At 38.9% G+C, this 15131-nt stretch overlaps 1 protein-coding gene across 1 annotated transcript; it reads left to right on the top strand.

Moving 5' to 3' along the window:
* The first annotated feature begins 3296 nt into the window (after window positions 1–3296).
* On the top strand, window positions 3297–5329 carry LOC5563808 (serine protease inhibitor 28Dc). The gene has a single exon (XM_001648038.3). The coding sequence runs from the start codon at window positions 3500–3502 to the stop codon at window positions 4985–4987; it is 1488 nt and encodes a 495-aa protein (XP_001648088.2). The 5' UTR covers window positions 3297–3499; the 3' UTR covers window positions 4988–5329.
* The last annotated feature ends 9802 nt before the right edge of the window (window positions 5330–15131 follow it).

Below are 15131 nucleotides of genomic sequence, written 5' to 3'. Positions count from 1 at the left end.
AAGCATTCTTAATATGTCGCAATTTTGGTACATGGGATAATTTTCCTAATCAAAGTGTTCCCATAAAATATGGAACATAAAAGGCGCTGTTGGAAAAGCCACTCTGTTTTACAATCGCTGTGAAATGATGAGCACTCACCCCGACGGCATTGCAGCAGCGTCCGCGAGTACAATCTCAAATGATTGAGTCATAAATCATTCATGACAAATGAAATTTTGTATGAAGCCTTGAAATTGATTTAGGAATATTAGAAGTTATAAATAAAGTCGGAAATATTTCTCTTTCAACTCTTTTCCACAAATTTGATGGCTCTGAAAAGAACCGATGGCTTTGTTAGCTTCGATGTTGCTACGGATAAATAACACTGCTCGGACCAGCAAAACTCAGGGGGCTTCTGGTATTTGCTCCTATCGGGATTGCTTCTTGACCGCCAATGATGATTTCATCACGAGTCGAAATTTTGAAGCACGGGTCAACAGCTCCTCGGCCGATGAAATTTGCGGCGGCGATGACGATGGCTGGGTGAACGCAAACAAGCGGTGAACCACAAAGCGAGAATGACTCGCCCGACCGTGTTCACAGTTCGACCGCAAATTCACCTGTGGACTGCTTCCTCTTCTTCTTCTAGGCGGCGGCAGCGGTGATGGGTTTAGCTTCGGACGGCATCTTCTCTCGCTCGCTCGACAGTTTGATTTGAGCGAACCACGCCAAACGGGGGGTTCATCGCTGTCGATGTCTGTGCCTGAGAAGCACGCCCGGTCAAAGCAAGCCAATCTGTCGCCTGCTGTGATGCGAGCCAATCGGAGAGTGAAAAGCAAATGACGTCAAATTTTCTCTTGCCACCCCTATTTATAGATTTGCTTGAAATCAACGTTCTATTTTAAAACAGTTATTTAACTATTTGGACAGGTATGTGGGATTCAGTAAGTGAACGACATGAAGCTTTGATGTCTTATCTTTCGATTGAGGTGCTAATCAAGAAATTTCGTTAAGCCAGGAAAAAGTTATAAACGTTTAAAATATTTCATGCCAGCGTAACGCTCTTGGTTTTGAAATTCCAATTTCACTCCTGTATAGAGAAGAAAGACGTACTTCTACGTCAAAAGATTCAACGCCCTAATGTGGACGAGGAGAGGACCTATGCTGGAGTGGTGAAGGTGAATACAACGGTGGATAAGGAAAATGAAACGGAACTTTTGGAGATCGAGGTATTAGAAACGGAAAGCATTCAATCGGAAGAAGTATGTTCGGAAATGCAGGAAGCAGAGGAAGTAGTGAATCCCAAGCCTGAACCGGTACCGATAAGATTTTGGAGGTCCAATGGAAAAACATATACGCAGTATGCAGGGATTGCAAAGATTAGAGTGGAAGACGAAACGACACCGCAGAAAAAACGGGACTTGGAGGCCAAGGCATCAAGGAGTTCAACACCATCCAAAGAAAAAAAGCAGAGAAGTTCTTCCCGACTATCTTCTATCGGTTCAAAATCCGATATATCTGATTAGCTCACCTGTTAGTTTTATTATAGTTTTTTTTTATTAAATTGTATAAATACAATATAATTTAAAAGAAAATTGGCTCCGTAAAGTGTTATACACGTATGAGCCCAATAAATAAACAATTAGAAAAAAAAGGTTACTTGATGAGATTCACGCTTTAAACGTTCAAGGATCCGTCATTGTAATCATTGTCATCATCGAAACTTCAAATGCAGTTTTTCTGTTCAAAACATATATTTATTCGATTAAAATGTTTAAACTATGTTTCGGTTGTAGAATTTAATACAGTGAATACATTTTCATGTAAATTTTCATTATTTTGAACGTATAATCTTATATTGAAAATTCTCAAATTGATGACGGGTCCTGCCCCCTTAAACAACTGTAGTGAGGAGAGTCACGTGAGTTTCACGAAATTAAAACCTGCTACTATTACGATTCCCAGCCCTGATCCTGATAACATTATTCACCCTTCGTATAAGCATAAGCATTGATGACCGTACAATTCGTAGTTGCTACTCCATGATTGACAGGAATAATCAAAATTGCTCAGGGAACCAACAGAAGTAGCTTGGGAGTAGCATACCACCTTCAAGGTACAATTTCGAGGACTCCAAACTCAGTAATGTCTATAACGGCGCCGGACACGTCCTTACGATCATCGGGGAAGGTGAGGAATGTTAGTGTAACGTCCATTGCTACTAGATATCGAGATCACCTCTGCATCTCCATGGTTTTCACAGGAAGAAGTTTTTTTAGTGGGAGGGATCAAAAGCTACATGCTCAGGATTCACCTTGCTAAGTGATGCGATTCATGTAGGTCCGATTTATATAAGTTATCTATCGATGCGTCGACAATTTTAATGTCGGACTGTTCAAAGGTTATTTTTGGTAATTGCGATAAATATATAAAATAATATGTACGAGTGGCTCATTTTTCTAAACAGTAATAAAGGCTTATGCTGACACTTACAGTGACGAACCCTCCATAGTTTGTTTTACAGTTAAATTAATGAAACATTGCCATGATACAGATTTGTATTTGTACAAGCATGAAACGAATTTACCGGTTGGTAATCCATCCTCAACTGAAGTCACAATTTCGGCATCAACGCGCAACCAGAAAAAAAAACGCATTTCACTCCAGCGACGCGAAAAACGAATCCGGTTGCTTGGGCTTCACAACTCTCACTCTGGTTATATTACTCAACCTTTGCAGCGACAAACGACGCGATCAAAGATTAAAATATTATTCATGTCTATTCAATGAATTTCAATTCAATGGGTCCATATTTCAGAGAACAGAACTCAAATTTATAGTTTTTGAGCAAGAAGTTGTTAAAATAATGAAGAGAGTGTTATCAAGCGAAACAATGTCCATGATAAGATTTTGAAGGTTTAACTAAAATCTATAGTATTAGATTGAACTATGGAATTTTATGAATGTACATATATTTTACAATTCCAGCTAGTTGAGTTCGATGTCTTTAAATACATTCTTAGTATTTCTAATATTAGAACAGATTCTAAATCTGCTTGCTAACATCTATTGAATCCATTCTAAATGGTCAAAGTACGTGACAAAAGTATTAATTGCTTATTGCTTCATGATATCAAAATATTTCACCAACAAAACTAAATCAGAGAATATATATTTTGCCTCATTGCATTCCATGATGTTCCGCAATATTTAACGGAATCATTCCAAGTATCGCATACCCTTTAAGTGTTGGTGACTTGAATATGAACATGAATGGTCGTTACACTCTCTCGTGCTCCATTCAGCTGCGCGAGTAGTTAAATCAAAGCACAGTCAGAGCCAATGTGCGAAGCAAGTAAGAAGTGTCGTTGGCATCGCGGCATTCGCACTGGTGAATGCTAATAGAGAAAATTGATCGTGCGCGGTTTCTCGATTCATAAAAGCCAAGATTTCTATCTTGAAGGGTGGTATTTCCTACGCGATCGAAGGCCGACTGAGCTGGTAGTGTAGTGATAAATTATGATTACAAGGTACAGCCATGTGGTAACTGTGGTGGTAATTGCGCTTGCTTCACATCTGGTCAACGCCCAAAACCGAGCTGGATGGGTACAGAATCCTCCTGAAAATGCAGTCTATTTGCAGCAGCAAAGTCAACAGCCGACAGTGTCACAATCCAGGCCAATATATTTCCCACAGGGCCAAACCATTAATCCCGCAAGGGTATCAACAGCCCCGCCACCTCCGGCTCCTTCTTTTAGCCAAGGTCAAACAAAGTTCCAGTATGACGCAGCATCTTTTGCCGTCACTGAACTCGCCAGACAAGTTGGAGCGGTTCTTGGACAACAAAGCAATGCCGGAGTTTTCTCGCCCGTTAGTATTGCCTGTGCCTTGTCGCTTCTGCTGCTTGGAGCGAGGGACGAAACACGTCGGGAACTGATGCAGGTGCTAAATTTTAACCCCAACGATCAAGACCCCAATGGAATTCATCGCCAGTACGGTCGACTTCTACAGGAAATAGCGTCTACGGCACCCGATGCCATTCCTGTTGCTTGGCGCAGAAATGACCGTTGCAGCGATGAAGATGACGACGACTACAAACAAGAAAGCCAAATAACACACCTAGCCAATGCTGTATTTGTACAGAAAGACTTGAAAATTGATAACAGCTTCATCCATTGGTCAAGAGCCTTCTACAATAGCTCCATCAAAAACCTGGATTTCGCAAATAATCCACAAAAGTCAGCGTTCCAGATCAACCGGTGGGCTCACGAAAACACTTTTGGTAAAATTAGCCAGATCGTGCCCAACTCGGTCAACCCCGACACCCAGATGATCGTCGCTAATGCGCTGTACTTCAAAGGACTTTGGAAGGAGGTCTTTGAGAAACAAGCTACCGGTTATAAAAAGTTCTATCCTGACGGCCACGCAAATCCCTCAACGGCCAAGGACGTCCTCACCATGGCAGCAATCGGCTGCTTTCCCTACTTTGACTCCCCTCAGTACGACGCCCGAATCGTAGGCCTTCCATATCAGGGCGATAAGACAGCTCTCTACATCATCATCCCGAACAACTCCTCCCGGCAGAGAATGCAGCAATTTCAGCAACGGCTAACCGCCAAGGACATCGGTGCCATGGTATCGCAAATGACCGTCCGTAAGGCCCTGGTGCAGATTCCGAAAATGAAAATCTCCAACACGATCAACCTTCGGGACGTGCTCCAAAAGCTGAGGCTCCGGACGATTTTCAGTCCATCGACCAGTAATTTGTCAGCGATGTTGGACAATTCGAGTGGACATGAGCGGCTGTACGCCAGCGAAATCATCCACAAGGTGGAGCTGGACGTTAACGAAGTTGGGACGGAAGGAGGTGCTATTACAGCATCCACGATCTTCCGGTCGCTTCCGTCGGTGCAGATTCGAGTAGATACCCCGTTCCTTATGCTGGTTGGCCACGATGCCACCCGATTGCCCCTGTTCTACGGCAGCATATACGATCCGACCGGTTGATAGAGTGTCGTTTGATTGTGAGAAATTTGCCTTGCCCAAGTGTGAGTGTATGAGCGTTTGATTGATTTTACGTGCAATGTGTGAATCTGTGATTTTTTTTATTTACTAGTAGTATCTGAGAATGAATATAAATACAAAGAACAATACTCATAAAAAAGGCGTTTGTTTCTGTTCTTAAAAAGAGATACGGTGATCGACGGAATGTGATTGATATTCTCTGGGGATTTTTCATTCTCATTAAACAAGAACGTTATGCTGTTGACAAAGTGACATCAGATTATTCTGCTTCAATACACGTTGGAAGCGAGATTGGAATAAATAAATTGACATTTATTAGCATAACTGCTTTTAGTTTCTGTTTTAGTCATAGGGATTTTGAAGATAGGTTTAAAAATAAACTGTTAGTGTTGATTAGTTTTCAGAATGAATCTGCAACATAATAAAAGTAAAAAAGACGTTTTCTACCCACAAGAGCATTGTAGGAAATATGAACTAGATTGGCTCGGTATCGGATTTGAAATTTTAGGGTTTATTAGACTGACTGGACTGGCTATTCTATACTGGTTATAAAATACGCTCAGGGCCCGATAGGGAATACAAAAGAGATCCTATTGGTTGGTTTCTCTCACACTATAAGACGGATAGGTGATAAGAGAGAGATACACTGAGCGCAATAAGAATAGCACCACCATGATTTTTGACAATATTTTCGGAGTTTCCATACCCATTGTTCTATTTTCAGTCTAGAATATTATTACAAGATTTTTCTCAGCTTTCTGGGCCATTGTATTGGTGTTTTAATGAACCATTTACATTTAAGCTGAATTATTCCTGAAAAAAGGAGCGAAATAAAAATAGCACCACTTTAGTTCTTGATCAACATTCGATTTAATTTCATTAAAAAACAAATTCAAATACATTTTCAGGATCTTAGTAGTGAGTGTACGAGCCATTGTTGCGAATTACTTCAATAAGCCGTGATTTCATGGACAAAACCAATTTTTCCAGCGTATCCTGCCCGATCTGCTCCCAGCATTCACGAACACGATTTTTCAGCATGTTAACATTGTCGAACTGTTTGCCGTTTTCATAAACGCGACGAGCAAGAATGGACCAAAGGTTCTCTATCGGATTCAGATCCGGAGAACATGCTGGCCACTCGAGAACCTCTATGTTTTTGTCAGAAAACCAGGCTTTAGTCAGCTTAGAGTTGTGAATCGCGGCATTATCCTGCTGAAAAACGAAGTCTGGGCCCATCAATGACTCGCCGTGTTCGATTAATCTTATTTCCAGCATTTCAATGTAGTCCTCCGACTTCATCCTCGTTGAGATCCACGCCAATGGAACCTATCCTCGGAATGAAAAAGCTCCCAAACCATCAGTGTACCACCACCAAAGTTCCGGCTCATCTTAACATCCGAATATTTTCGTAGATCGTGCCAATAGTATTGCCAGCCATCTGGACCATCAAGGTTGAACTTTTTTTCGTCCGAAAAGAGCACATTTTTCCATTCGTTCGTCCAAGAAATATACTTTTTAGCGAAATTGAACCGATTCAGCTTATGCTGCTCTGTCAAGTTGGGCTTGCCGAGCCTTTTGTGCCATTTCAAGTTTTCGTTGCTTGACAGGATTTGCTGCACACGTCTTGTTGTCACCGGAAGCTGCAATTCTGCACGGATTTGTGATGCTGTTCTTTTCTGGTTCACTGCTTCTCTATAAATTCTTCGCTTAGTTTGCACCGTGAGCTTGCTTTTCTTCCCACGTTTGTCTGTGCGGCCGCCATTTTTGGCCTTTTTCAAGAAACGTCCGACTACGGTATGTGATCGGAAGATTTTTCGACCGATTGCTCTTGAAGAGAGGCCTGCATCATGGTAAGTTTTGAATTTTACCTTTTCTTCGAAGGTAAGATCAGGTCCGTCACACTCGAGCTCAGATTGGGTACCACTTCTAGTACTGCATTTCGTCCCTCGGTAGTGCAAAAGGTACCCAAGTTTGACAGATCGCAGTACACTTTTCACGGCATTCTAGATTACCTTATGAGCCATAAAAATTTGGGCAACTGCAAGGGACATGGAGGTCTTTAATTTGTCTTTGGTAAGATGCTGCGCTCGGCCCATTGCTGCTAGATTACCGATAAACGGGATTATTTCACCACTTTTTGAATAAAACTTCACCTTTTGCGCGAACTGAATGCAGCTGACTCAAAACCGAAAAAAAACATCTGTCAAAATTTCACAGGGCGCTTTTTTACACGGTGTTGCTATTCTTATTTCGCTCCTTTTTTCATGAATTGTTTGCCTTAAATGTAAATAGTCCACAAAAAAATTAATTTAATGAATTCAAAAGTTACGGAACAAATTATAATAACATTCTAAACTGAAAATAGCACTATTGGTATGAAATTTCCGAAAGTATTGTGAAAAAACATGGTGGTGCTATTCTTGTTTCGCTTAGTGTATACAATGGTATTAAATGTTATACATTAGGGTGTTTCATAATTTTCCAAAAACATTGTTTGAATTTTGTGTACTAAATTTTTACTTAAAGTTGTGACATCTTTAAAAAACACACTAAAAAATATAGCTCATTTCCTCAGCATTGGATCGACCAAAATTTTGAAACGAGATGGCATTAGACTCGTAATCTTATATTCTTTGAAGAGCCCTCGCGAAATGTTTGCGGAAAATTTTTAAAACTAATCAAAATATAAGCAACAGGCATTCAAGTCATCGTGCAAAAGTTTGGGTTCACTCCTCAGTATAGTGTTTGAAAAAGCTATGAATTATTGAAATCGGTTGGAAAATGGCAGAGATATTCACAAAAATGATTTCCGTGTGGCTCGGGTGAACCCAAACTTTTGCACGATGACTTCAATGACTGTTTCTTCAACTTTGAGTAGTTTTTAGATTTTTCCGCAAAAATTTCGTGAATGCTCTTCAAAGAATATAAGATTACGATTCTAATGACACCTTGTTTTAAAATTTTGGTCGATCCAATGCTGAGGAAATTAGCTATGTTTTTTAGTGTGTTTTTTGAAAAATGTCACAACTTTAAGTAAAAATTGAGTATACACCATTTTCAAAATGTTTTTTGGAAAAATACATACGAAGTAGAAATAACTCTTTGCCTTTCGAATGCGGCTCAGAGCGTTTCAGTTGGTTGAGTAATCGCAGAGATATGGACAGAACACTTTTGTATGTTTTTGAGAGGGTGAACCCAAACTTTTGCACGGGCGTGTATACCTTAACGTCCTCTAGGACATCAGTTGGAAATTCTAGCTTTTTCAACGCCCTGGAATAATTGAAGCTTATTTTATGTACAGGGGATAGGCAAAAGGATTAAGATAGGCAAAATTTTACCTGAATTCAAATGCTTATAACTTTATGCGTACTGGATGATATTGTATGCATCCGGAAGCAGTGGACTGCAAATTTAGCAAATATATTATATTAATATTATATTATATTAATATTAATATAATATATTTGAAAATATGCTAATTGAAAACATTTGTTAAATATGTCAACTAAAAATGATAAGCTACTTTCTGGAAGTTTCTTGATGAGGATGTAGAAAATTCCATCATCGCCAGGAGCTTTCATATTTTTGAATTTTTTAATAAAAGTTCTCACTTCTTCCAAATCAGTCTCCCAGGCATTTACGAAAACGTTCTCTTGATTGAGAATATTTTCGAAGTCCTGAGTAACTTGATGTTCAATTGGACTAGTAAGTCCTAAATTAAAATTGTGCGCACTTTCAAACAGCATAGCAATTTTTTGAGCTTTCTCGCAATTAGTTAGTAATAATTTGTTTTCCTCTTTCAATGCCGGTATAGGCTTCTGAGGTTTTTTCAAGATTTTAGATAATTTCCAAAAGGGCTTAGAGCCAGGGTCCAATTGAGAAATTTTATTTTCAAAATTTTTGTTTCTTAAATCTGCAAAACGTTTCTTGATTTCTTTCTGCAAATCCTGCCATATAATTTTCATAGCAGGATCACGAGTGCGTTGAAATTGCCTTCTCCTCACGTTTTTAAGACGGATCAAAAGTTTAAGATCATCGTCTATAATCACGGATTCAAATTTTACTTCACATTTTGGAATTGCAATGCTCCTGGCTTCAACAATGAGCATTGTCAATATCAAGTTTAGTTTCTAAAGAAAATTTTTTGATTTATTGCGAGTCAATTTTCGCAGGTCAGTTTGGGGCAAATTAACTTGCTGTCCAGAGCATTGAAAAGGCAAATAGGCATCTATGAAAGTATATTTACCAAGCTGTGTTTCAACAGAAACACCTAAATTTTCAAAAACTTTAGTTTCAAATGACGAAAACAGTTGATGTTTTATATGCCTATGAATGATGATTACAACTCCGCCACATGCCCCATCAAGTCGATCATTACGATAAACAAAAAAGTTAAGATCTTTTTTTAGTTTGGATCCAGGTTTTAAATAAGTTTCGGTAATAACTGCTATATGCACGTTATTAGCTGTAAGAAAATTAAACAGCTCGTCCTCTTTACCATTCAGAGAACAAGCATTCCAATTTAAAATATTTAAATTATCATTTGGATCCATTAGAAAAACGTAATCCAATAACAATTTGATTTGTAAATTTTACACCTACTTGGACTGCTTCAGTCATAGTGGTGGCTTTGAACATTGCATCAATCATTAGATTCAATTGTGCAGTTAGAAAATTAAAATCAGAGGCAGACATATCACTTGAAGTGGGTACATCTGATGATTTCCCATTGGAATTTTCGGTAGACGAAGAAGCGGAGTATGAGTTACCTGTGGCGGTAGGGTTTTTTTCCATTTGATTTGAAACAAGTAGTACCCATGGAACGAATAGGGGAGGAGTTCAAATTACCTGCAACGATATCGGCAAAGGATTTGCCGTGGGTAGATGCATTCGAAATTGAAAGATTCGAACGGCTACCCGACGGGTAAAAATTAGTTTGTGAATGAGCATGATTGTGATCTTCCTGGTGGGTATGATTCCTAATCAAGCGATCGTTGACTGAAAAATGAGCATTGTTTGATACTCTACCAGGCAAATTCCGGAAACGACCGTTATCGTAACGGATATTATCTTTCATCTGCCGGGCACGAGCCTCAATGACTCTTTTACGTGAAGGGCAATTCCAAAAATTGGACTTATGATTAGCCCCGCAATTACAGCATATGAACTTGGTGGTATCTTCCTTCACTGGACAGACGTCCTTAGCGTGAGAAGAACCTCCGCAAATCATGCATTTAGCATCCATGCGACAATTTTTTGTACCATGACCCCACTTTTGGCACCGACGGCACTGAGTGGGGTTCTGGTAATTTCCTCCAGGTTTCTGGAAATGTTCCCAAGTCACACGGACATCTAACATAAGTTTTGCTTTTTCTAAAGCTTTAATATTATTTAGTTCTTTTTTGTTAAAGTGAACTAAATAATATTCTTGAGAAAGCCCTTTCCGAACAATGCCAGATTGGGTTCTCTTTTTCATAATGATTACTTGAACTGGGGAAAATCCAAGTAAATCATTTATTCCATTTTTGATCTCTTCAGGTGATTTATAGTCACTTGAGAGACCTTTCAAGACAACTTTGAACAAACGTTCAGTTTTGTCGTCATAAGTAAAAATTGTGCTTCTTCTCTTCAAGATGTCTGACAAGAAGTTCACGATCTTTAAGAGTTTCCGGCAAAACGCGACAGTCTCCTTTCTTTGCGATTTGGAAGGAAACATTGATTCCCCTAATGGAGTTCAAGATCTCCTGCCTAAATCCCCCAAATTCAGAACAACTGACCACGATAGGCAGCACTCTTTGCTTCCTCACTTGAATCAAAGAGCCTGGGCTAGAGGCTGTTTCGATTTGGTGTTCGGAAAATTTGTCTAGAGCATCGAACTGATTGCTCATTTCAATACAATTATTCATTTCACCCTTGGAAAAACTTCGCATTCCGGGGAAGCGTCCTTTCTTCCATTCTTGCGTGGTGACAGTTTTAAAACCCACTTTTTTGGAAGGAAGTAGTGAATTCAGAGATTCACCCTTCCCTTTGTTAGTTGTTGATACCATGTTTAGTTAATAAACGAGAAATACGTGACCTTCGAGAGGTTTTTTCCCAAGACGGTGTCCAAGAAGGATTACCACCGCTAGCTTTCGCCAACGGGTCCAACGAAAAATCGAAGGCACGGGTCCAAACAAGGATCGTAAAGGGATCAATAGTAGAAAAAATAGTACTGAACAGTACTGTTTTATTAGCACTGAAAAGTACCGTTTTTTATTTTAGCACTGAAAAGTACTGTTTTATTGCTTTAGGTAGTTTTTAAGAAAACTTCCAAGAGCAGAGAGAATTCGTGTATGCACAGCCCGAAGGTACGATGCGCACTGTTGACAATAACGTTAGCTGTGAAATACGGAGGCGCATCATCAGTGGAAGTCGGGCCTACTGTGGCCTCTACAAGGGTCTGGTCAAAAAAGATTCACACTTGCACCAAATGTACAACATGTACAAAACGCTCATATGGCCGGTAGTCCTCTACGGGCATGAAACGGGGTCGATGCTCGACGAGGACTTGCAAGCACTTGGAGTCTTCGAACGTCGGGTGTTTAGGACGATCTTCGGCGGTGTGCAGGAAAACGGTGTGTGGCGGCGAAGGATGAACCACGAGCTCGCCCAACTGTACGGCGAACCCAGTATCCAGAAGGTGGCCAAAGCTGGAAGGATACGATGGGTAGGGCATGTTGCAAGAATGCCGGACAGCAACCCTGCAAAGATGGTGTTCGCTTACAAGACTTACGGTTGGTACAAGAAGGCGTGGAGCGCAGTGAGCTAGGAGGGCGGATATCGCTCGCATGGCTCAATAAACAAGCCGGCCACGTCCTCACGGTCATCGAACAAGGGTAGGATCGTTGATATGACATCAACTATTATTAGAGACCGAGATAATAGGAGATTATAGGAAGAAATTTTCGTTAGTGGAAAGGGGTTCCAAAGCTACATGTTCTCGATACACTTTGTTAAATTATGCGATTCATCCAACCTCTGTTAATATGTATGTGGTTATTATCTAATGCATTAATTATAATAAGATTGTTGGAACGACCGATTTCACAACAAAATATAATAATTTACACATTTATTAAGAAAGCATGAAACGAGCTCACCAAATCGATTCTCTACAATCCAGCGGCCACACTTAATTTTTCGTCTTCGTCTCCAACATGTTTAATGCACATAAAACAACACTCCGGCAACGTGAAAACTCCGAACACGCTTGCTTGAACTATCAAATAACACTCTGAAACATGGAAAATCTAAAATGATTGTTGAAAGCTTGATCGATGTAAATTCTTCAGTTTTAGGTTTGTAGGTCTATACTTCAGCTATATCCGGTTAAAGTATTGGTAAAGATCAACAGGAATACCAAAAATGTAATTTATAAGGACATTTCTGTTAGTCTCCTTAGATAAATCTGTTCAGAAAGCCATAAGCAATGCCCTAGTTTTTATAGCAAATGTTCTACTGCTTACCTTTACCAAAGACTTTCATGGATATTTCATGTTTAATTTAAATTAACAAATATCAACAACAAAAATTAACAAATACGACCGAATTAATGAAAAGTCGAATTAGATAAAAGCTTTTGCACGAAATGTCCAGCCTCTCTAACATTTGTTCACAATCATGCCTCTCGCTAGGCGATACAACACCAGCTTAAAAGCTCCATTGAGCTAAACTTGAATTCTATTACCACACTTGGCTGAAGTGAGACGTGTCCATCAGCTCAAACTTTGTAGACAGTAGTGACGAAATGAAACAATTTGCTTTGGCGCGAGAAGCAGACTCAGGAAAAACATAATCGCAATAAAGCGTTCTGAATCAGCGAACGTGTGTGACGAAGATCGTGACAAGCATTCAGGCTGACTCCGGGATACAACAATATGATAACGCATTCCCGTGGTAAAACCGGTAAAACTGAGCAAACTTTGCCCTGAGTAATTATAAGCTGGAAGTGTTGAATCAGTGCCAAACGATGCACTTAATGATGTATCAATAGGGCACGCTTGACGAGTGGGGAGATGTTTGCACTTTGGATGCATGCATCATTCCAATGTACGGATAGCGCCAGGTGCCAAGATGTGACGAAATGGGAAAATAAGCAATGCACGTGATGCAATTTATTTCGCTCGATTTGAGTTAGATGCCATCGCTGAATCCTCAAATAAACATTTCATGGCATGAAACGTCCTACATTTGGGAGGAATCTTCCACTTTTGCAAGTATGGAGAAAAAAATCCAAACTTTTTTGCAATTGACTACAGATGACACGCAGGCTTTGTCATTTGGCAGAGAGGCCTGTATCATTCGTAAACAAAGATTTTTGACCTCCCTGAGGTAACTCAGGTAAGTCAGATGTGAAAATATTGTATAAAATTGGTCCCAAAATGCTGCCTTGAGGAACACCATCTCTTACAGGAAGTCTTTCAGACTTGAAGTTCTGATTACTAACCTGAAGTGTACGATTTGACAGATAACTTTTGATTGTTCTAACAATGTATGATGGAAAATTAATTTTTTTTATTAATTTTATAATCAAGTCTTCATGCCAAACACTATCGAATGCTTAATCTATGTCTAGAGGAGCAAGACCATAAGAATAGCATTCAAATTTGTTGGAACGGATCAAATTTATTTCACGTACAAGTCGATGAGTGGTCGAATGTCCATGGCGGAATCCAAACTGTTCATTGGCAAAAATTGAATTTTCATTGATGTGGACCATCATTCTGTTCAAAATGCCCTTTTCAAAAAGTTTACTGATGGAGGAAAGCAAATTGATTAACGATACTAGAAACTTCGGCAGGATTTTTGTCTGGTTTTAAAATTGGTACAACCTTGGAATTTTTCCATTTGTCAGGAAAAATATGTCAACTGAAAATATTTGTTAAATATATCAACTATGAATGATAAGCTACTTTCTGGAAGTTTCTTGATGAGGATGTTAAAAACTCCTTCATCGACAGGGGCTTTCGTTTTTGTGATTTTTTTTAATAATAGTTCTCACTTCTTCCTTATCAATCCCCCAGAAACTTTCAAAAGCGTTCTCTTGATTGAGTTTTTTTTCGAAATCCTGAGAAACTTGATTTTATACTGGACTTGTGAGTTCAAAATATAAATTATGCACGGTTTCAAACTGCATAGCAAGTTTTTGAGCTTTTTCGCAATGAGTTAGTAATAATTTCTTTCCCTCTTCCAATGCCGGAATTGGCTTCTGATTTTTTCATATATATTTATTAGATAATTTCCAAAAGGGCTTAGAGCCATGGTCCAATAGAGAAATTTTATTTTAATATTTTTGTTTTTTAATTGAAAAAAACTTTTTTTTTAATTTCTTTCTGCAGATCTTGACATATAATTTTCATAGCAGGATTGTGAGTCCCTAGAAATCGCCTTTTTCTCACGTTTTTAGGATCATCGTTTGTAATCACAGATTCAAATTGTACTTCACATTTTGAAATTGCAATGTTAACAATGGAATTTGTTAAAGTTTTAAGAGCTTTGTCAATTCAAGTTTTGTTTGAAATGAAATGCTAACGTCAATGTTACTATTGATATATGTTTCATATGTATTCCAGTCGACTCGTAAATAATTGAAAGTGGAGCTGATGGTATTGGGAATCGCTTCGTGGGATATCTGGAATGTAACAGGGACATTAGCAGAATCAAAATCAGCATGATCAATCAGTTGGCTACGAAGGTGACTAGAGTCGGTTAAGACCAAATCAATCGTAGAAGGGTTTCTAGAAGAGGAAAAACAATAAAAAAAGTTCATGTGCTCTTCTGAATTCAAATCACATTGAATGGGAAACCTCAAAGTTTGAGCCAAAAATTTTGAGATTTGGAGGTGGCGCAAGCAACCTAGTGGATAATTTTTAAGTTATAAACATTGAGTAAAGCTCTCGTAACTTTATTATTTTGCACCAATTTTGAAGCTCTTAGCATTAAATTTATGAAAAGTTTGTAAAAATCAAATTTGTCTAGAATCAAGTCTAGTCCATATTAAAAGAAGTTCACTCAAAATTTTCCCACTTTTCACTTAAAAAATCAACTTTGACTATAACTTTATGCATGCTTAACCGATTTAAAA

Source organism: Aedes aegypti, chromosome 2 (genome assembly GCF_002204515.2).
Source record: "Aedes aegypti strain LVP_AGWG chromosome 2, AaegL5.0 Primary Assembly, whole genome shotgun sequence".
NCBI classification, from domain to species: Eukaryota; Metazoa; Arthropoda; class Insecta; order Diptera; family Culicidae; genus Aedes; species Aedes aegypti.
Note: the sequence above shows the minus strand (reverse complement) of the source record. Positions and strands in the feature narration are given on the sequence as shown.

Bases quoted from the DNA above. Each gene is read 5' to 3' on its own strand.
- LOC5563808 (XM_001648038.3), top strand. From the start codon at position 3,500: ATGATTACAAGGTACAGCCATGTGGTAACTGTGGTGGTAATTGCGCTT.